This window comes from Pongo pygmaeus, chromosome 2 (genome assembly GCF_028885625.2).
Source record: "Pongo pygmaeus isolate AG05252 chromosome 2, NHGRI_mPonPyg2-v2.0_pri, whole genome shotgun sequence".
NCBI classification, from domain to species: domain Eukaryota; kingdom Metazoa; phylum Chordata; class Mammalia; order Primates; family Hominidae; genus Pongo; species Pongo pygmaeus.
In genome coordinates this window covers 88833437-88856816 of record NC_085930.1, presented here as the reverse complement: position 1 = coordinate 88856816, position 23380 = coordinate 88833437, and the positions used below count along the sequence as shown (strand labels likewise).

Below are 23380 nucleotides of genomic sequence, written 5' to 3'. Positions count from 1 at the left end.
TGGGCAAGAGCTCTGAATCCTGGTTTTGCATCCTGTCTTCAATACCATGATGTGTATAACTTTGGGTAAGTCACCTGACCTCCGCAAGCTTCCCTTATATTTGCAAAATGGGATGTAGCTATCTTGCAGGCTGTTGTGAGAATAAATGTTAGAATACATAGCTTAAAGTGTGAGACACAAAGCCTGAATCTGAATCTATTAGGCCACTTTTTGTTCCTTTTCTTCCCAACATTCATGGTACTTCAATGTTAAAAATGTAGAAGGTGAAAGGTACCCAAGAGTAGCTTGGAATACTCCCTATCTTCCTTTTGTACCTTGACATATTCACAGGAGACCATCATAAACTTGTTCCCTCACACCTCCATTCATTCTGTCCCTCTACACCCTCTCTCCAGACATCCATTGTTTTTGCTTGTTTTGTTTCACAAATAAAATGGAATAATGGGAATGTGTTCATATTTTGACTAACTTAAGAGGAGAAGCAGGAAAGAGCATACTGGTTTCATTAGCTTTTGTGTGACGAGTGTACGGCATACGCCTTGCAAAGCATCACAGTGCAAATTTAATCTCGGCACGCAACCCTGTGCATGTATATTCCAGATGTGATCCAGAGAGTAAATTATACAACACATCTACCAGCAGTCAGCAGCATGCCAAATTCATCATGGAAACAGGAAGATCACAGACTCGTAGGACGTTGGGGCTCACTCACCCAGGGCTGAAACAGCTCAGGTTTCACAACTGCCCTAGGACACCCCTGCAACTGAAAGGACATTTTTCACCTTTTTTCCTTTAGAATGAATCTTTCAGAGTAATCCGGACTATAAAAAATGGGTTTTTGGCTGGTTTGTTTCAAACAGGAGTTTTGGGGAATGAGAAATATATCCCTGCTCATGAAATATAGAATGAGAGGGAGAAAGAGCTCTAGAGTTGGATCTTGGTTCCAATCTGGCCCTGTCCTCACTGTGTGGCCCTAGACTAAGTTCTCAGTCTTCCTGAGCTTCAATTTTTCCCCTTCTTTACAATAAGTGCACATAGTAGATACCATAAAATGTTAGCTACTATGATACTACACGTCAACACTGCCCAATCTAATCTGATCCAATTCTGCAGTTGGCTTGAGCACCCACTCTGAGCACCGAGGCAGGACTCAGTGCTCCTGCAGTGTGCCCAGGTCCCACAAAGGCCCTCCTAGAGAAGCTTGTCCTGATACTGTTATAAACGTACTTGTTCGATCAAAGATTTGCAACATAAAGTAAGAGCACCAGCTTTGCAGTTACAAGCTGGGGAGGGTGACTTTGTGTAAGCTGTCTCACCTCCCTGGCCTCTATCTTCACATGTAAAACAGAGATGATGCTGTGTACCTAAAAGGCTTGTTGTGACTCTGAGGAACTTAGCAAGAAGTCTGATCAACATTCACCATTATTTATCGTAAGGAAGACTGCATTTAGGGACGCAAAATGGCACATACCACAGTCATGTCTACGTCTGTCTGTTTCTGCATTAAGCACAATTAAGCCCATATGCTGTATATCTGCACTATTCATTCAACCTGGGAAATCTCCTTCATATCTTATCCAAGGCTAGGGAAGAGGAGGTGCTTTTATACCAAGTGACAGGACGTTTAGAGAAGTACTTTGCCCAAAGGTCACACAGCTAACAAAGGAGGAGAGTCAGGACTGGAATCCAAGTCTCCCAGACTCTTCTCTGTGCACATTTGCTACATTACCCACATGCTGTGGTTCAGAGTCTTTTTTTTCTTTTCGTTTTTGGTGCCATTTAGAGATGCAGAATGGGTTTCCTAGATCCAAGCCCTTTTCTCAGTACCAAGGCACTCCAGTCTCATGCATAAAATATCACAGATTACCCATGAATAACAGATCAGGACTGTATACCTGCTCAGGTGAAACTTGTTTTAAATGTGCTACAAGGAAGACCCCCTTCAATTTTTCCTCCAGTTGAAATTATCTTTATGGAATCTTTTTAGATGTCCCAGCTGACTATGGTGGATCAATCACTTATTTACTGCCTGAAAGTAACTCATACTTCTTTCCCTTTGAACATAAAGTTTTTTAAATTGATTTTTTTTGTTCTCTTACATAACAAGTCTTAGCTGATTCTTGAAATTTATCAAATGCAGTAGTTCTTCGGACTGCAAATAGTTATTACTTATAGGTGGCTTCCCTTCAGATGGTAACAGTTTCCACCTTTGCTTGCTTTGACCACTATAACATGGCAAGTAGTATTTTGGGATTTATTTTTATAAAAAACATTTTTTATAAACACACAAAAAATACTATATCTGAGAGGCAATACTCCTGATGGTTACAAACACGGACTCTGGAAACAGAGGGTTTGAATCCCAGCCATGCCTCTTAATAACGATGCAATCTTAGGCGAGTTGCTTAATCTCACCAAGCCTCTGTTTGCTTATCTGTAAAAGGGAGATGATACTAATATCTACTTCATAAAGCTGTAGTGAGGGTTAACTAGATTAATACATTCAAAGCACTTGCACAAAGTGTGGCTCACAGTAAGTGATTAATAAAAGTTTAGCTATTACAAGATTTGGCAAACTACCATCCTGTGGGCCAAATCCAGCCTGCCACTGATTTTTGCACGGTTTGTGAGCTAAGAATAAGTTTTACATTTAAAGTAATTGAAAAAAATTTTTACAAAGAAGAAGATTTTGGGACATATGTGAACTATGGGAAATTCAAATTTCAGTGTCCATAAATAAAGTTTTATTGGAACATAGCCACACCCACATTGTCTATGTTTGTTTCTCCGTGTATCAGCAAGGTTGAGTAATTGTGATGGAGACTAAATAAACCTCAAAGCCTAAAATATTTACTATTTGGCCCTGATGGAAAAGGTTTCCTGATCCCTGGACTATTCTTGTGTCACTGTGCTACGTTCCAAATTCTGTCACTGACTTTGCTGAGAGGGGAGCCCAACCCAACTCTCCCTGACCAGAAGCTCAAGACTTGGCCTCTCTTCCAGGCTGTCTCCCTTGAGACAGGCCTCTTTCCATATCAAAACTTGGTCTGCAAGTTGATTTGCTTTTATGTAAAGGCAGGTTACAATTTCTTCCTTAATTATTGACATGACTTTAACAAATATAAATTGGCCTTCTGAACTATATATGTTGCCTCTCTCCTAGACAATATGATTGCTGCCTGATTTACATGGACTATGTAATAGAGAAAGCTTTAGCCAACCAAACTCATCTTTCAGCATGGAAAAAAATCATTTTATAATTTAATTATTTAGCTGAATAGGAGTATTTTTTCTAGGTAGGCAAATATTGAAAATAATAGGAAACATAGCTTTAAAAAATAGTAACCACATTTCCCAACTATTAAGATCCTTTTAAAATATTGCATGTCAAATAGGGATACGAAGGGTTTAAGGAAATTGCTAGAGTAATTACTATTCTGTACAGCCAAATTGGATCTTTCTTTCAAGTACATATTACACAGCCATGCCTGTTAATACATAGAAAGGAAATTCAAGATGATGCATGACCAAAGCTATAAAGAAATTTTTGCAGAGGTCATCACAGGTACAGTCTATCCTCAAGGAAAGCTAAACTTTGGTCTGCAAAAGGGTTTGAACAGAAATCACCTTCTACGTTTATGTACAATGAATTAGGGTAGTCAGATTTAGGGTTGGCACAAGACATTTCTAAAGATATAACAGGCAGCCCCAGAAGGCAGTGTGATTCCTGTGCCTGGAGGTTTTTAAGAAGGGGCCTGATGGCCAATTATGAAGAATGCTGAAAGGCTATTCAAAGATTAGATGGGATGGGGTGGGAGCTGTACCAGCCCATCTTTAATGATCTTTCCAAATGGGGCAGTCTATGAAACTGGATTCTTTTACTTATTCATTAGTTAATGGCTCTTCTGCAGTAACCAATTCTCAACATTTCGAAACAAGTTCATCCAAACTGAGTGCCTCAAAAAAAGCCTTGCTGTAATTCCTTACAGCCAAATGAGAAATTCATTTTTTTGGATGAAATAGACATATGTCTTGAATATGTTTTTAAAGTAAGATTTCATAAGCAGTTGCTGTGGAGAGAGCCTAAGGGGGAAATATCTAGTTCACAATCTTTTTTTCCTCAAATCTATGAGTTTATTATTTTTAAATTTTAACCTATCTCCTAATGTAAAAGTAAAATAGAAGCACCGGAAAAAGAAAATGCTGTGCCTTTTCTGAGGAACTGATATGATTTTTGTTTTTGATGGACTGTAACAATTCTACGTACCATTTTGTTTCAGCCACAAGGAAGCTCTGAGCCAAATTTTGAGCACAAAACAAGTATAGGGCCCAACAGCCTGAAAATACATCTTCTAGTTCCAAAGATCAGTCTGGTTTTGGTACTGTTATGTTTTGGTGGTTCTGATTTTAAATTTTACTCTATTACACATGTCTTATAGGCTGGGTGACCATATAATTAATTGCCCAATCAAGAACATTCTGAGAGTGAAAATGGGAGCTATTAATAACTCCTTCAGGGGAAGAGATAGAACGAGGGACCATCCTTGCAAACCAGAACTATGATCATCTTATCTGTAGAGCATGGATCAAAATTGAGATTAAAAAAATAAAGCACTTAAAGACAAAATATGAGGGCCCCACCTGTAACAACATATATACCAGTTGAGACCAAAATATCTTGTGACCAAAATTAGAAAGCATATGGTCTCTACAGCTTGTTCGTGGAGTAGAGCATAATCTCATGTACGTGGCAAGGCTACTTCTCTTTTTTGGCTTTTATGCTTTCAGGGGGGAAAAAACTCCTAAGAATATACTATAAAGTCTCTGGATGCTAAATAAATACACTCTTGAATCAGATAAATATTGTGAAAAAAGAAAAAAAACAATCCAGTGTCCTTAATAGAGACATACCTTGTACCTTGGATTCTAAAAACAGAGCTCTCCATTATATTGTAAGGGCTCGTCGAACTGACAAAAGGCATATTCCCAGTGAGGGGGGCAGCTGTTCCCCTCAAACTCCTTGAGAAGCCTGACAGCAACCACTTCTACGTTCTACATAATGAACCATCTGCTCTGTGAATTTCTCTGAACAAGCTTTTAAACTGAGATTTGGATCTGATTTTCCCTTTTCTATGTTCCTTTCTCTTTTCAAATTGACTCCCCCAGAGCCATTGTAACCTCCGTATTCAGAGGCAGTCTCCTTCCTCAATTAACAGGGACATCCTAAAGTGCAAATAACTTGGAGGAGTTTTAATGAAATGATGTCAGTGCTGACACTCAACTAGGTGGATTGTTTTTTTTTTTTTTTTTTAAAAAAAAAAACAAAACAAAAAACAAAAAACTCCTATAGCAAACAGCAGGGACAAGGACCTCTAATTGAGATCTTTAATGATTGGTTCTTAACTTCTGAATGTGAGGATCTTTGTTGCACTTTGAAGCTCAAGATCCTTTTCTGCTGAGATCTTTACACTGGGTGATTTTCTTTGTCTAGCCCATTCCAATTATGGAGTGATTTATCTCTCTCCACTTTTCACATTACTTCTAGAATTGCTCAAGACTTAAAAAAGTATTATTTTTAAAAAAGGCCAAACACTTCTCTTGAATGGAGTATTCTTGAGTCAAAAATGTTTAAAGTGCTTATAAAGTGGTCACTGTTTGCAATATCCATACCCTCATGATAGCATTTACTATAAACTAATAACTTTGCTCAATGTAGCCACCAAATAGTTTTTAATGTGCAAAAATTCATCATATTAGTTGTTACGATACAAGGTTTTCTTTTAAAGCTTCAACAATACAAGCAACAAGGATGTATAGCTGAGTTTAAAAAGCAGTATGAGCCTTCTTTTATATTATATGATACTTATTTTATATTATATGGTACTTATTTCATATAATATGTATTTATACCCACAATCTGAAAAGTCTGAAATGACACACACCGAATTATTTTTCAGTGATTATTTCTCATGGGGAGTAGGCAGGAAGTAGGAATAGTGTGACAACTTCTAAAATATTCTATATGTTTGTGTCTGAATTTTTTTAAGCATGATCTACATTTATACTAATATTTAAAAAACTAATTCAAAATATAGGCTATATAGAAAATCCAAGGCTTATTCATTTTTAGCCACAGCTACAGTGTTAGTTTTATGGAACAGAGTCTATAGCTCATAGCCCTTTAGTTATCTTCCTTATTGACCACTACATGGACATGAAATAAGGTTGAGTTATGAACAAAAATAAGTTAAAGTAAATTAATCATCACCTGTGATTTGTAGTACAGAGTGTTGAGATCAGGGCTTGCAAACCAGTTGCCTACAGCTAGATTCTTTTTGATTCACACAATTCAGATTTTTCATAGAAAAGATTTGGAAGCTTTGCCAATATTAGACTCTTTTCTTACCTCCGAACAATCAGCCAGACCTGAGTAGTGCCCTGCACTTGGTCTCTACAATACAACTATTGTATTACCCGAGCCTACTTAGTTCCTTTAGTTCACCTGTTTGCTTCTCAGTACCATAGAGTTTGCTATCCGTGATCTAAGCTATTAAAAATAAATGAGACTGCTAGGGGAAATCATTTTACAAAATCCCAAAGCAGCTAGGGTCTTAAAAGTGGTTGCTGGTTTTTACATCAAAAAACTATTCCTACAGATTTCTTGGTTCCCAGCCTAAATAGGTTCCATGGCAAGTCTGAGAAAGTGCCATACAAACTATTACTTACTTTTACTTACCTATTATTTTCTATTCCTTTTCAACTATGTATATCTTAGATCTATGTAAAATTGGATGTCATTTTTCATAATGAAGATAGCAATTTATTATCTATAAACAGCCTTCCCCCACCCTCCACCCCACCCATGTCTGCTATGACAAATGCTGGGAAAAAAAGTCCACAGACTTTATTTAAACATGTCAGTCCTAACAAGGTTAGGCTGGTAGAGGTTGCCATGGTCACACAATGAGAATTATTCTGAAAGGCAAGAGACTCCCAATCTGTAAAATGTCAGGTTGTGGGATGGGGACCTCAGCTGTCTCACCTGTAATACAACTAGATTGATTAAAAAAGTAATTCCTCATCACAGAACACATTATTGGTGGGAAAAAAATAAAAAAATAAAAAGTAATTCTTGATTTGGGGTCTCAGGTCCTTTGAGGTCTAACCAGAAGGAATATATTAGTCTATAAACTGTATGAAAATGTCCAATTTTTTTGCTTCCATGTGAAAATCTATCTAGTCACTCCATTAGTGTGCTATCTTAAGCTCTGAGTGTAGCGGGGAGAGTGAGACCTGCCTGATTGTCAACACTGGGAAACAGACCGACCACAAAACCATCATCTGTTTGGTAGATAAAACTTTGAATAATAAAGGATCTTGAGAGAAAACAGTAATACAGGGGGAAGTGCCTGGGAATAGACTTTGGGTACCGTGGGTCTAAGCAGCCCTTGAAGTTTACGTTCTTTCTAGCTCTCTAACTTGGAACGTGCTCTTCATCCACCAAAATTATTCCCTTTAGGAATTTCATGTTCCTGCCATGGCAGTAATAACGGTTATACATTCTAGGACTTACTCTGGTCTGTTGCACTCTCGAATGGCTGTTTTGATGCCTCCTCCACATGTTCTGGAGCAGGTTCCAAAGGGACTCCAACTTCCCCAGGATCCATCTGTCACAGGGACATCCATTTCTTTGGGAACACAAAATCCATACTTGCAGTGCTGTATTTAATAAGGGGAATAGTGAGGGAGACTTGGCGCTGTGAGTTGTTAGAGGACTGGCTGTCCTTTTAAACACACCATACTGTAATTCTTTTCCATGTGAGGGTTTGAAATTTTGCAGGTTCATCATCTATATGAATAATGGAAACTATAGGGATTTTAATCTCACACTTCGTGATTTTAGGCTGGGTCTTCCTTTACAGCTTACTTGAATAAAACTGGCCAGTGACTGGCTCCAGGCTGACAGGGTAACTCCAATGGCAAGCTTCAAACTGCTCAATTAGTTTACTTGGAAAAACCAGGAGTGGAAATGGGAAGGGTGGTTATAGACAGGGCCAAAATGAGTTATAAGATTTGCATAGTGAATTTCCATCAACAAGGCCTAGAGAAGTTACAAGTCTGGTAAACTATAATGTTTTATTGCTCCCAATTTTAATTATATTGGAGAGGGGGGGAAAAAAGTGAGTTACATGATTCCTATAAACACACTCCAGGAAAGCCGTCAGGATGAGACGAAAGCAAAACAGACACACTACAGAGAGCCCTAAACTTTATGACTTGTTTGTTACTAACGGTTTCAGATTCTCCAGCCTGGAGCAGGAAGAAGGCCATGACGTTTAAAAAATAATAATAAAACAAAATAAAACTCCTCAGCAGGACAAGGGAGGAGAGAAGCCATTCCAACCCTCTGCCATTGTTGGGGTGTGAAGCCCTGACACAAAGCCGAGGTCACTGAGCAGTGGACAAAGGAACAGTGGCGGCAGTGGCCACAGGAGGGTGATGCCCCGCGGCTCGCTCAGATCTCTGAAGAGGAGCTGGTGGCGGCTGTTGTGATTTATCCCCAGGGAGGACACAGCCGCCAAGAGGGGAGAGGCAGAGAGGTTTGAAGGCCAGGGGGTGGGGCAGTATGCAGGGAAGGTGGAAAAAGAAGAGGTAGGTGAAGGTCTCAGTGGGAATAGCAGGCCCCACCCCCACACAAGGCTTGGTAAACAATTATTTAAACAGTGCAATTAAGCTTTCTCCAGTCTGCCTGGCCTCCTCCCTCGTAATTATCCTCTTACAGTATCTGAGGGCACGTCCCTTTCCCTGGGCTGTTTGGCTGAGGCTTAAGATGTTCTGCATCTGAACCCTGGGTGACTCAGGACCCATGAAATGCGCACTGAGGCAGTGGGGACTACGTCACCCTCTGGAAATCACTTTATATTTGTCTTTACAGTGGTTGTGAACATTTCTTAGAAAATATACATATAAAAATAAATGAACAGATGGACAGCTTTGTCTAGAGTACCTCTGTCCAGTAGACACAAAACATGAACCACATATATAATTTAAGAATTTCTAAAGTCATATAAAAAAACTAATAAAAAACTTAAATTAATTTTAATATATTTTATTTACCCAATCCATCTAAAACATTGTTATTTCTACATGTAGTCAACATAATATTACTCAAGAATTTTTTTTTTTTTTTGAGACAGAGTCTTCCTCTGTCACCCAGGCTGGAGTACAGTGGTGCAATCATGGCTCACTGCAGCCTCAACCTCCTAGGCTCAAGTGATCCTCCCACCTCATCCTCCCAAGTAGCTGGGACCACAGGCGTATGCCACCATGCTCAGCTAAATTTTTTTATCTTTTATAGAGACAGTTAGGGGTGGGGGTCTTAGTATGTTGCCCAGGCTAATCTCAAACTCCTAGACTCAAGCAATCTGCCCTCCTTGGCCTCCCAAAGTGCTGGAATTACAGGCATAAGCCACCACACCTGGCCTACTAATTAGATTTTTTAATGCTTTTTTTTTCATACTAAGTCTTCAAATCCTGGGATGTATTTTATACCTAAGTTCATGTCAACATTTTAACATAGCCACACGTGGCTGGTGGCCACCATATTGGACACAGCAGGTCTAGACAGACAAAACTTAACAAAATATAACAGGTCTCACTGGGACTGGTAACTCTTTTACAAAATAACTCCGTGGCCTTGGATGAGTCCTTAAAGTCTATTTCCACCACCAAAAAATGGGGACCTACTGGCCAAAATTATTTGGAATATAACATGGGACAAAGTATGTAACATACTTAGTATACAACTTAGCACATAGGGGACCCTACTTAAATAACAGTGGCAATGATAATGGCAAACATGTATACTGCACTTAATATTTGTCAGGCACTGTTCTAAGCATTAAATGTACAAATTTAGTCCTCGCAACACACTATAAAGTAGGTACTATTATTACTTCAATTTTTACGAAAAGAAAATGAAGGGACAGAGGGGTGCCAAACATCACTAAGAGGCAGGAATGGTACTGAAATATAGACAAGACTTAACAGTGCATACTCTTAACTGGGACACACGCTGCCTCTTAACTGTGAGCAAAGGGGACAATTTCTGACATGTAAATAAGGACTGAAGTTTTCACCAAAAGTAAGATTAATGAGATGGCTAGGTGAGACTGAGACTCCAGATTATTCACTCAATATCCATCCTCCCCTTTATCTTGGCAATAGAACCTATATTTTCCAAAGTTTCCCTATGGATAGAGGTGGTCAGAGAGATGTTAGCAGAATTCACTGGGTAGGATTCCTGAAGAGGCCCTTTGAACTCTTTGGCTTCATTTTGCAGGGAAGTCAGACTCCATGGCTAGAGCTACCACAGCCATTTTGTACCTTGAGGACAAAATTAAGGAGTTTTCTGGAAATACATTTTTTCCCTCTTAACACTTCAGACTTCAGTTTCTGGATCTCTTTATTCTATAGATTTTACTTCCACACGAGAGCAAATTCCAAAAGACCACTCTTCTCATTAAGCGTTACTATAAACCTCAGAACAAAATAAGGGGGTAGGTTTATTAGAGCACTACTATCTAGCACTGCACTCAAATGTCCTCATAGCTGCTTTTTAAAAGAAAACTTCTAATTCAAAACTGATATGGAAATTAAATATTTCTTAGTGATATGACCATTGACAGGTGTCCAAAAGAGAGGAAGAACTTCAGAGGAATATGAAGAGTGTCTGATATGACAGATGCTGGGAATGGGGGCTGTTTGGGAAACATGCACCAAGATAATCTATTTTACCAGGCAAATTCTACAAATAATAATCACATAGCAAAATTACTATTACATTATAACAAAACACTAAGTGGCTGGTGAAATAAGAGCCAAAATAAAGTCAGCCTTTATTTAAAATGTCCAAAACCATTTAAATAATATTTTATAGAAATGTATCTTTTCAAGAGGTTGGAGTGGGGACTTGGAGGTTGATTTTGTCCAAAGGAAACTTGAAACAAAAGAGTTTCAAACCTCAGACTCACAAATAAGGTTAAAACGAAAATGCTAATGGACTTAAGAGAGTGGAGAAAATAAAGAGACATTAGTGAGTCATTCATCAAAATAACATTGTGTCAGCAGCCCAAGACAGATTACTGCTGCAGGAGCAGAACAGAAAGAAGAAAAAGAAAGAAAAAACATTAACCCAGCAGCCAAGGGAGGCAGAATGTGCTAGCATATAGAGAAAAGGCACATACTGGCAACTCTATGAAAAAGAAACAAAGCAAAACACTCAAAGAATTTCTATGCCAACATATTCACCTTCTTTGGCATTTCTAGAATGTGTAAATACTCTTCAGGATATTTATATATATCCACATCTTTAATAAAAGCTGCTAGACATGGCCACTTTTCTAAAACAACTAAAAATGGACCTATCATTTTCTCTGCACAGTTCTTCTCCAAAAGCATCCTGAGCCTGCCTTGGGAATGCCTTGAAGGCTCCTGCTCTTGCTACAAGCACACCCATTTGCTTGTGTTTAGCAGGAGCAGGGTCTGCTGAAAGCTCTCCTGAAGCTCCCCATCCCTCGGAAGATAGAAGATTACCCTACGATCCCTCTTCTTCTGCAAAAACAGAAGATTGGGAAAAGACACAATTGACATCCTCCAAGTTATTCTGCATTCCAGAATTGGTTGGGTAACCATACTGCTATCTGGAGCTTGACAGCACGTTCATGACAGTTTTACTAAATGCAAGTCATTTCATCACATGATTGAAAATTTTTCTTTGTTGTGTTTCTTTTGCAGCAATAACATGTGTCAGAAATAGACACAGTGGGTGGGTCCATCAGGTTAAGAACCACAGCTAAATAACAGTGATTTCACTGAGATCAAACAGATTCAATTTAAGTAATATAATGGGCTGGTTCTAACCCAAGCCAACTAACCAAGTTGTCAAATAGGTGTCATGTTTATTGTCATCTCCTACCAACTGGTAGCAGTTTTTTGGGTCTTTGCGTTTAGAAGGACTCTGAGGCCACATCTTGATTTTGTAAGAATGAGTGTCATATTCAATTTTTAATGGCTGCCATGCATTCTCAGACAAAAATATGATTTTGTGGCCACCAGTCCACTAAGTTACATGCCTTGCAAAGATTCAACATGTCTTGCAAAGATTCACTCTTTGGCCAAAGAGATATATTTGCCTTTAAACCAATGAAAGCTCTAGAAGCTATTACGCTTGTATCCGTATAAACTTTGTGTTAGGTTGCTATTGAGGAAAGCTGTATTCTCAATTGATGAGGTCCCAGCCACAGAGAAATGAGAACATGAGCTGACTCTGTTGCCAATTTAAGTCAAATACAAAAGTATCTTCATTATAAGTTTTTATTTTGGCATTGGACTTTATATTTTTAAACTTTCATATCCTCGGGATCCTTTAACACTGAAAAAAAGCACTAGTCTTCCTCTTTGACCATCAGAAACTGGAGGAGCTCAGTGAGCTTGAGTTAGGGCCACTCCAGTAGGCCCTGCTGCCCCTTCAGACAAAGCAGTAGAGGAAATGAGGGTGGGGAGGGGCTGCACCAAATGATCTGAGTGACTGTGGACAAATCACTCATTGTGACTTGTCCCTATAAGATCAGGGAACAAGGAATTAAGTTTCATCATCTCTTAGGACCTCTTCCACAGAAACATTCTGGGTGCTACCAATTCTATAAGGTAAAGTGGAGGAAAAGGAAATGAGATGGGAATAAATTATTAAAAGTAAGTAAAGTGGACAATGGAAAGAGGAGAGAAAAAAGGGAAAAATATATATAAGGATAACAAAACACTCAGAAATATCATTCAGAGATTGTACCCTTGGTAAGTTACAGATAGAATGCCAATTTCCATGTATTTTTTTTTTTAATCAGGATTTATATCTAAAACTTTTTGTAACCAAATTTTTGGGCTGATGATGGTATCACTAACATGCCACCATTTTTTCTAGATGCACACTAGGTACAGAAGGTTAAGTTAATCATACTCCTAGATGCATGAGACACTGTTACCATTGGGCCACAAAAGTAGCAGATTTTGTTTAGCTATTAACAAATCAGTAGGAACAATTATAACCAGCTCATGAGAACTTGGATTTGGATATATCCTGAATGACATTATAGCTCCTTAAACGGAATAACACCGGTTGGCAAAAGCCTGGTATCATAGTAGTACCTGCAATAGATGTACTATATTTCTATATTTCCTTGATTCTAAACTGTTCCATCAACTTACCAATAGCTGTCCAGTGTCATCCCCAAAAGAGAAGAAAAAGAAACACAATCTCACATTAAATGTTCCCATAGGCACACTGGAATTTTAGAAATGTTTAAATGAGAGAAAGTCTTAAGTTGAGAGAATGTCTTAACATTGAAGCAATAATGATAGGTATATTCTCTGGTATCAGCATTATGCTATAATCTAAGTTTCACAATTTTTAATTGTCTAACTTCTAAACATCTGTCCTCTAAAAAATATTATGCATGCTAAAACAGACTGCATTGTCTTATATTCTAAACATCGGTGTCTGATCATACACCCAAAATCTTGCACATTTCTGTCCTAAGACAGAAGGACAGAACAGGGCATTACTTGCCTTTCCAGGCTCGCACTCCGTCCCATCGGCCCAGGGTGTGTGCTGAGTCCGGCAGCCTTTGTGTACTCCGTTGACGTTATTGCACCAGAGCCGTCTACACTGCATCTGCTCAATTCAATGAAATGGCAATTGAGTGACAAGTGATTTATTTGGCAGTATCAAACAAGGCAAAGCTTGCTTTCAACTAATGTTTCGCCAATGATATAGGGTAAGTGGGGAAGGAAATTCTCTTTTTGGTATGATAAATGCTAAAATATTTCAAGAGATATAGACAGCAGCCCATAAAGCACATTTCTATCCCTGGTAATGGATACCCATGTACCCACCACCAAGCTAAGGAAAGAAAACTTCACAGGCACAGCTGAAGGCCCTATGTACTCATCCTCGGTCCCTTTCCCTTCCTTTTCTTACCAGAAGTGACCACAGTCCTGAGTAGTGTTCATCACTTCATCATTCCCAACACTTTCATTACAAATGCATATAAATCTCCAGTAATAGCATTTAAGCTTTACAACTGCGCCATACTGACATATCCTACAACTTGCTTTCTTCCTCCTCTAAACGCTGTTTTTTAGATTTATTCCATTTGCTATATTTAGCTCTATTTCAGGGCACAATTTTAAAAGATTTTTTTATCTTTCCTAATTATTAAAATAAACCACGCTTATAGTAGAAAAGTTGCACAAGTATTAAAAGCTTATTGTTTTTAAATAGAAAAAGTTTCAAACTACCCAGTCTTTTCTGTAGCTTTTTCTCCCCTTTTAGAGTTGAGATCATACTTTATAAAATTGTTTATCTTGTTATCTTAACTTAAAATTATATCAGGAGCATGTTCCCAGACGTAGATCATTTTCAATTGCTATAAAAGGGAGACCCTATAATTTGTTTAACCTTTCTTTTGCTTGGCATTTCAATGACTCCTAATTTTTCCTATCACGAATAACACAAAAACAAATATTGCCATGAATCAAGTTTACTCAAAATTTTGTTATTATTTCCATGGAATACTACTGTACTTCTCAATTCACCAGGCAATCTCTGAAGACACTCCCAGCAAAAGAAACACACACAAGTCACCCCAAAAAGACAAAATGGGCTACCCCATAGAAGCACAGTTCTGATCATCTGCAACCTGATAACTGCTAGATGATATCACTGGCCCAAACATCCACAACACATGCAGCAAAACTATCACACAACCACCCCAGCTGAGGCCCCACCAGAAATGATTTCACACCCCAGGTGGTCACAGGATGCTACCTTGACGAGCTAAAACACAGAAACATGTTTGTCTCATGAATTACCTCTTCCGAATCTAGAAGAGTCCCTATAATTTAGGTCACCTGGACAAGTCGAAGGGCATTAAAGGCAACAAGGAGAGAAAAAAGCTGAGCTCTGTAATTCCCAACTCCGTAACCTTGCTGCCTTTGAGCCTCAGTTTCACTTGTAAAATGAAAGTGATGATGGCATCTCCCTTTTGGACTGTCACGAGGATGAAATGAGAAAGTGCAGGTAAAGCACTATTTAACACTGAGCGGTAGTACTGTTGTGTCATCCTCATAATTATTATGATCACTAATATGCAATTTTACTCTCAGCTTTTCCTTGGGTAGTTTATAGTCGAGTTAGAATCCAATGGAAAACTATGAATAAAAAGAAGTGCAGAATCAGTAGATGAGGGCAGAAGTGGCCCTCCTACACTTACCATATATGGGCACACCTGAGAACCTGGTCCAAAAATCAATTCACATTGTTTATTCACGTTGTAAAGGATGCCTGGCAGTTGGACAGGCAAAGGGTAGGGTCTGGATTCAGGTTCGTTAAGCAAACACTCGCCATAACCAGTGCTACGGAAACACACAGAAACACACAGATGGTGAGAACGGTGGCTGTCAAGGTCTCCCCTAGGTAACAGTAAAGGCCACCCCACCATTGTAATGGTAGAGAGGACAGTTACTTTTTAACATGTGCTTTATTCTTTACATCCAAGATTAAATCCAGATGCTGAAGTTACATTTTTGCTGTTTACTTTGCAGAACTACATGCAATGAATACAACATAGCCAGTAGGAAATATACACCTGTTACAAAGTTGATCACACGTCACAGCAATTATCTGCTTATGTTTGACTATCTTTCCCAACAGACTGTAAGCTTTCTAAGGGCAAAGAGAGTGTCTTTTTCATCGAAGCACAGGGCCCTGTCCATGACAACAGGTGATTAGTAAATGTTTGCTGAAGGGATGCGTGAGCGAATCAATGACTCATAGAAAGAAAACACCTTACACCATCTGGTTAAAAAGAAAAACAGCAACCCTCTGGTTCTTTCCATTTTCAGCAAACACCTCTCCCGGAAAATTCACACCCGTTGAGTTCTGATTAATAAAGCCTCCTCTGCCCTGTGGTTTCAGAAATATACACCCAGTGACTCTGGGACAATCACTTAACCTTTCATACTTCTGAGCGAGAAGAGCAATAAATCTGTGACACAGGGGCATTGTATAATGTAATTGGATCTTTGAGCAGCCTAGCAGGAAGCTTAAAAAACAAAACAAGAAAAGAAAGGAAATAGGAAAAAAGAGAAAAGGGAGAGGGAAGGGGGGAGAGGAAGAGTGACGCAGAGAGAGAGAATGTCCTCAATTCAACAATGTGGGAGCTGCTGCAATTTCCACTTATCCACGGAATCTGCTTTGGGATCACCTCACTACCCCACCCCTTTTCAGGCCAAAATTACTAAATTAGAAGTGCATAAATACCTGTGGCCTTCATTAAGAAATCACATTCATAGTCCTTCTCCCAATGTCTGAACAAATCTCAAAACTTTACCCAAAATGAAGCAACATCTCCACATCCTCTTTAAGACTCCAACCTTTTCTTTAGCTCAGTCTGTAATCTTCTAAACTCTGTCAAGGATATCAACTACACAGATGTCAGAGAGCATTTTCTTTCTTTCTTTCTTTTTTTTTTTTTTTTTTTTTGGCTTGTCCAAGGAATGTCAACAAAAATAACTCAAAAGGAATGTTTGACTTTATATTGTCTTTCCCACAATTAGTTCACTACGTGTAGGCCAGGCACTAGAAGTTTGTGCTAAAAGAATGTTCAAGTCTTACTCTAAAAACTCAGTGATATATTTTCGACTACACTTTGACCACATCCAGGGGTTGGTGTAGAAGTTCAGTGTTGGAGCCATGACATGCTGGGGACTCTTAACTCCTTCTTCTTTACATTTGTTGTTGTCATCATGAGGCATGTTAAACCTAAAGCCAATGAGACAATGATGAGAATGTCAATAAACACCAAGGGATCATGTTGTTCTAATTGCTTCAGGAATGCATCTATCTAAGAGAAAAAAATTTAACTGCATTTTGGATAAGAACCTGAACCCTAGTAAGCAGAACAAAATGTAAGACAATTCGAGATAGAGTGTAGATTAAAATATAATTCTCACCCAACTTAATACAAAGTGTAAATGCATAAAATGTATTTTAAAAGATGCGGGCTGGCCCATGTATTTGGTTTAAGTGTACTTTTAGGAATTGCAGAGGCTCTGAATATGCTGTAGTTGGTGCTAGAATACAGTAGTTGGAATTCCTAATAAGCTGTTAAAGGGCAATTTATAGAGTCAAGAATTTGGCAGCTTATGATAACATGAATATAAAGAGTCAGGGAAGTGTCAAAAACTGAAGCCAAGAGCTTTCTAATAAGAGGCTCACTATGGGTCTTGGCATCTTCCCCTTTTTGGATCAGGGTGACAAATTATATACCTGCATAGGTATATCATTCTAAAGGCATGCAAAGTTTGTGCACAATAAAACCCATGAAAGGTAGTGGTATGCGAGGAAACCAGAGGCATGCCAATTCTACTGGTGTAACTCAGAGATGGCAAATAGTTTCATGCTTCATGCCAACACCAATTGATTGGTACTGGCTTCCTGAAAAGCCAGGCACAAAAGGGTTCTTAAATTAATCCAGGTTCCGCCTGTGAGAAGGCTATGAAGGATTGCCAACGTCCTTATGGGCCTGGAAGGGAATGCAGCAGCATGAACACATACTTGCCATTCTTAGCTTAGCCAGAAGGAGTGGAAAAAAAATAGGAAGTATTTCCTAAATCCAGAAACACCAATTCTGTGACCCACATGCCATTCTCAGCTCAGGCAATTATCCACTGGGTGACAACCTCAGAAGGGTCACCTTCCCTCTCCCTGGATGACTATCCCCAATCACAAAATTGATGCAGGTAATTAATTTAGCATTGAGGGAGAAATTCCCTTCACTAGTTCATCTTGATTACAGAAATAAGTGAGTCAGACAGAAGCATGTAGACTTGCATCATATAAAAGTTGGAATAAAAGCCTATGGAGTCTATTCCATTAATTTATCACATCTCTTTTTCTTTAAAGTTTATGCCTCTTAATACTTGCCAATAGAGAGAGAAAAACTCGATCTTAGTTGAACTTAGAAATAGTTCTTAAAACGTGAGACTCTTAGGCTTAAGAATCTATTTTCTTAAAAGAATAAATGCCTTGGTTTCCGTTCCCTGATGCATAATCAATGCAATCCCTGCATCAACAAACTTAAAACAAGCAAGGCATTCAAATCTTAGCGGTTTCTTTATGGTGGTGTTTATTTCTCATCCCCGGATGATGTTTATTCCCCACTCCCACAATTACTTGATAAAGTCAAGTTTATTTCATCATGTAAATAAGCTGAAAATTTATTTTCCCTCAAATGTTACTCACATTTGCTCACTGCAGGAGTTAAATAATAATAAATGCTTATTGGACACTTACAAACAATAATAACCATGACTTTTCAGCATTCACAATGCACCAGAAAATGTGCTAAATGCTTTAGATGCCTTATTTCATTTAATCACTTATTTTACCCATTGAATAGTATAGGTTGAACATCCCTAATCTCAAAACCCCAAATCCAAAATCCTCCAAGATCCAAAACTTTTTGAGTGCCAACCTGACACCAGTGGAAAATTCCACACATAAATGCGTAACACAAACTTTGTTTCATGCATAAAATTATTTAAAAATATCATATAAAATTACCTCTAGGCTATGTGCATAAGGTATACATGAAACATAAATTTCTTGCTTAAACTTGAGTCCCATCCCCAAGATATCTTATTATGTATATGCAAATATTGCAAAAATCTGAGACAATCCAAAATCCAAAACACTTCTGGTCCCAAGCATTTGGATAAGGAATTCTACACCTGTACTATTATTATCTGCATTTTGCAGATGAGAAAACTGAGTCATAGAGAGCTTTAATTACTTGATCAAGTCCCACAGCCACTAAGCTGGGGAAGCTGGAATGGGAATTCTCTTCAAGGCTTCCTTGAGTTTCACAAAGGTGCCTCAGAAACCACAAGGATAGAGAGGATGCTGACTAAGCAGGTTGGGCCTGACACAAATGCTTAATGGAAAGCCATACCTCTTTTAAGTTCTAAATATGAGGCATTTGACTGTATTTCCTCTGGAGAAAAGAAAAGGGGTGTGCTCTTAAAATATGTTTGAAAGGTACTAGTTTAAAAATATACCTGTTACATATTGAGCTAAATTGGAGACACCTGTGTATATGCATCTTGCTCTGTGCCTCATACACTACACTTCACATAGGGGACCTTAAATGTATGAATGAAAATCTCGTTTAATAAATGATGTTAGCTCTAAGTAAAGTTATCATCTGCCACACAAATTGATCTATTAATATCCTTTCAGAAAATTATTTCAAAATAGATAGTATAAGTAATTTAATCATCCTAGAAAGAAAATAATGCAGATCAAAACTCAGAATAATTTCTAGTAAATTTGCAGTGTTTTGCCCCATGTTCTAACCGTGCTCTATCTCTAAAAAACAAAAGGGAAAGGCCATTTCATAATGGCCACTTAGTGACCACAATTAGGAAATGATTCCTTCTTTCTATCTTTGTTCATTCTCTTTCCTGAAAAAAGGGATACTACTGTTCCCAGTGCTAAATGTCAGAATTAGAACTGTGTATAACTAGAATCAGGAATGGTCTGGATTTGTAAAAATCTTGGGGGCCACAGTAATGGCGGGGGACCCTCCTAGACAAAGGTGTTAAATCAGGAAAGTTCTCTAGGCTAATATATCCTCTGCTCCAGTAGAAGGAATGGAAAGACCCCATTTCTCCAGTTCCCAGTAGGAAGGGAGAATATTAGACCTTATGTATTAAACTTGAGCAGTTAAACTGAAGATACACACAAGCTATGGCTGAAGAGAGTGCACTGCATTTACTCAACTTTGGGAAGTCAAAGTCATTTGACCCAATTAGGTTCAAAGCTCTTCAACCCTGCAACTCTACTATGACTCGGGAAGTCTCTTACACACTCGGAAGTCAAGTAAATGCTCACTGATGCGAAGGAATAAAAGGTTTAGGTCACTCCAAATTAAATGAAATTACTGAAAGGTAACTCACACGTGGCCCAGCTCATGGGCGATCGTAAAAGCTGTACTCAATCCACTATCTTCACTAATAGAACAGCTTCTGTAGGGATCACAAATGGTTCCCAGTTCAGCCAGGCCTATTAGAAGGAAAAAAACCAACAAGGATTTACTCTAAAAAGCAATTGTGGCTTGAAATAAAAACATGTAGTAAACTGTTTTAGCCATAGAAGATACGCACAGAGAACTCACCTAAGGTATCACATTTGTCGTGAGCTCTGCAGATATCCTGTCTGAAAGCAAAGCAGACTTAGGCCTTGATGACATCAAAGAGTAAATGTCAATACAAATAAATACTGTAGGGTCGTCTAGGCATTCACAACAGTACACACTTTGGGGCGGGGGTTAAAAAAAGCAAATTCATAAGACCAGAGTTTCAAAACTCAAAAAATTTTTGGAATTGTTGATTTAAGAATTATAAACTACTATATTAAGAAGTTATCTTCTGTGATCAGGGTGGTCACAGAGCAGAAAGAAATCTCTCCAACCAGGATTTTCCCAATACCCTGGGGTAAATGATTCTAGTTTTGTAAAGATTCTTCGAGAACATTCCTGAGAAGGTGCAAGATACCTTTGTTTTACTTTCATTTAAGAGGACGTGCTCATGACCACAATCGAGATGGCAGGAGGTAGGAGGCATAATTAAGCCAGCACGCCTCTTTGTTGCTACAGTGTTTCAACATTTTGAGATAGTAGCTACCATAGAAAAATTGGGAGGTTTCACATTTTTAAAAAATTCATTTTTCTGGCTTTTGCAAAATCACAAAAGCTGGCAACACTGAACTCATATACTACATGGCAACGCCAGGTCCATCTGAATAGCAGCTGCCCTTGCCTGTTACATAAGGCATTTATTTTCAGGTCTGCCTAACACATTTATTCCTCACTTGGCATCTATAGGTTCGTGGTTCTCAACCAAGGTGATTCTGCCCTCCCCACGGGGGGCAGTGGCAATGTCTGGAGACATTGCTGATTGTCACAACTGAGGGGAGGGAGTACTACTAATACGTAGTGAGCAGAGGCCAGGGATGCTGCTAAACATCTTGCAATGCACAGAAAGAATTATCTAGCCCAAAATGTCAACAGTGCCTAAGCTGAGAAACCCTCCACTAGCAGGTGACTATTAGGAATGCATGACCACATCCCATCAACTCGACTTGAGACTGAAAGATCTGAGGAATAAGAAATCCATATACCTTGTTAAGAGAACAGCAGTATCATGATGGATTCCACCTGGACTGTTCTTCGAATGCTGCCACTGGCAAAAGTTTTTTAATGTTGTCTGAGCATTAAAAGATATGGAAGGCCCATCCTAAATACAGAGAAGAATTATGGTTAATCTGTTGTACCAATACCAATTAGATATGCCATTTCGGATACAGATAGAAGAAAAAAGAAAAAAACTTTATTACCTGTTCATTATGAATCACAATTAAGTTCACAATAACAATATTAATTAAATTTCCAATACTTGGGTCTTTATAGATAGAGGCTACCTGCAACCGAGATAAATTTTTCAAAGTTAATTGTGAACTCCGTGTAAGCAATAAGCAAGTCACGTCTTACGCTGGGCTCCACCTCTTTTTTACGTTTCTTGCAACATATGCATTTTGTGGTTGTGAATTTTTCATTCACTCAACAATCGTTTTTGTAAAGTCTCTTCGTAAAATTCATAGATCACAGTTTTAGGTAACAGTGAATTCAAACAAGTTTAAATTCCTCTGAAATTGCATTGCCACGTGACTTAACAGTTCTCTGTACCAGAACACTGGATATTAATTTTCCATCAAGGTCTTTCCTCTCATCTGAAGTCCTAGATTGCCAACTTATAGAATCTCACATTGGGTGCATGTTAGCCAACACTGCTGTTCTCTAATGTTTGCCACCCATTGTGTCCTTGACAACCTTGTTAACCTGGTGGGGTTTTTATTTTTGCAGTATTATAATTAATTATAAGAGCTAACATTTACTAAATGCTTATTGTGAACTGGCTGAAAACTACATACACATGCATTTAGTCTCTATACAGCAAAACTCTGGGCTGAAAACTACATACACAAATGCATTTAGTCTCTATACAGCAAAACTCTGGGCTAGGTACTATTAAAATTTCTGTTCAACAAATGAGGAAACTAAGTCACTCAGAGAAATTAAGTCACTTGTCTGAGGCTACACACTGGTGAGTAGCAGAGCCAGAACTCTCAACCTAGGGCAGTTTGACCCAAAGTCCATGTTCATAATCAAAATTCTAATGAGAGATCTGAAATTAAGAGGTGAAAATGAGGCTGTGCATATGTGCAGGCCCTGATTAGATGTCCCCTTCCCTCATGGGCATGAGAGGGCTGGAGTATCTGGGACTGAGCAGCACGTGGGGGTGAGAGGGGCATGGAGGCCAGGCAGGGTTCGGGGGCGCAGAAGGGAATGGGTCACAGCAGTGAACAAAAAGGCAAGGAGTACCACAGGCCACAAGGGGGGAAGAAGAAACCCGAAAGCTATGCCCAAACAGGATTGCTTTTCACATTCATCTGGGGGATTTATTAAAAATAAGTTTTAGTTCAGGTAAATTAGGGCTCATCTATTAAAAGAAAAGTTATGCTACGGCTGAAAATGAGAAAGAGGAGGTCTATACGGGCTTTTCTGGAACCATCTCGAATTGTTCAAAAAGATAGCAATGTGTAATACAGTACGTGAAAATGCCTCCTGTTTGAAAAGAAGCTGTATATGCAAACATGTTTGCATAAGAAATACCTAGAGTTGCACTGCCCAACAGTGGCCATTCATCACATGTGGCTAGTGAGTACTGGTATGTGGCTAGTTCAAACTGAGGTATGCTGAGAGTGTAAAACACACTGGATTTTGAAGGCTTAGTATAAAAAAAGTGAAATATCTCATTAATAATTTTTAAAATAATATTTGATATAAAACATATTGCTAAAATTAATTTTACCTGTTTATATTTTACTTTTTTTTTTTTGAGGCAGGGTCTCACTTTGTCGCCAAGGCTGACATGCAGTGGCACAATCCAGGCCCACTGTAGCCTCAAACTCCTGGGCTCAAAAGATTCTCTCACCTCAGCTCCCGAGCACCTGAGCCTACTATAGGTATATGCCACTACACCTGGCTAATTTTTTTTTTTTTAATAGACACCACGTCTTGCTATAATGCCCAGGCTGGTCTTAAACTCTGGGCCTCAAGAGATTGTCCCACCTCAGCCTCCTAAAGTGTTGGGATTACAGGCATGAGTGACTGCACCTGGCCATTTTCTTAAAAACTTTTTC

At 38.7% G+C, this 23380-nt stretch overlaps 1 protein-coding gene across 3 annotated transcripts in view; it reads right to left on the bottom strand.

The window, feature by feature from the left end:
* Positions 1-23380, bottom strand: part of ADAMTS9 (ADAM metallopeptidase with thrombospondin type 1 motif 9) — a 172007-nt gene that overhangs the window by 118265 nt on the left and 30362 nt on the right. For 2 of the 3 annotated variants that reach the window (XM_063661878.1, XM_054483816.2), the window contains exons 5-12: positions 21515-21598; positions 21299-21414; positions 20295-20335; positions 20077-20182; positions 16733-16879; positions 15330-15471; positions 13625-13729; positions 7574-7719 (exon numbers count right to left, since the gene is read on the bottom strand). In XM_063661878.1, coding sequence (XP_063517948.1) covers positions 7574-7719; positions 13625-13729; positions 15330-15471; positions 16733-16879; positions 20077-20182; positions 20295-20335; positions 21299-21414; positions 21515-21598 — 887 coding nt within the window. The remainder of the gene's footprint in view (positions 1-7573; positions 7720-13624; positions 13730-15329; positions 15472-16732; positions 16880-20076; positions 20183-20294; positions 20336-21298; positions 21415-21514; positions 21599-23380) is intronic. The other variant, XM_054483817.2, reaches the window with a different exon arrangement.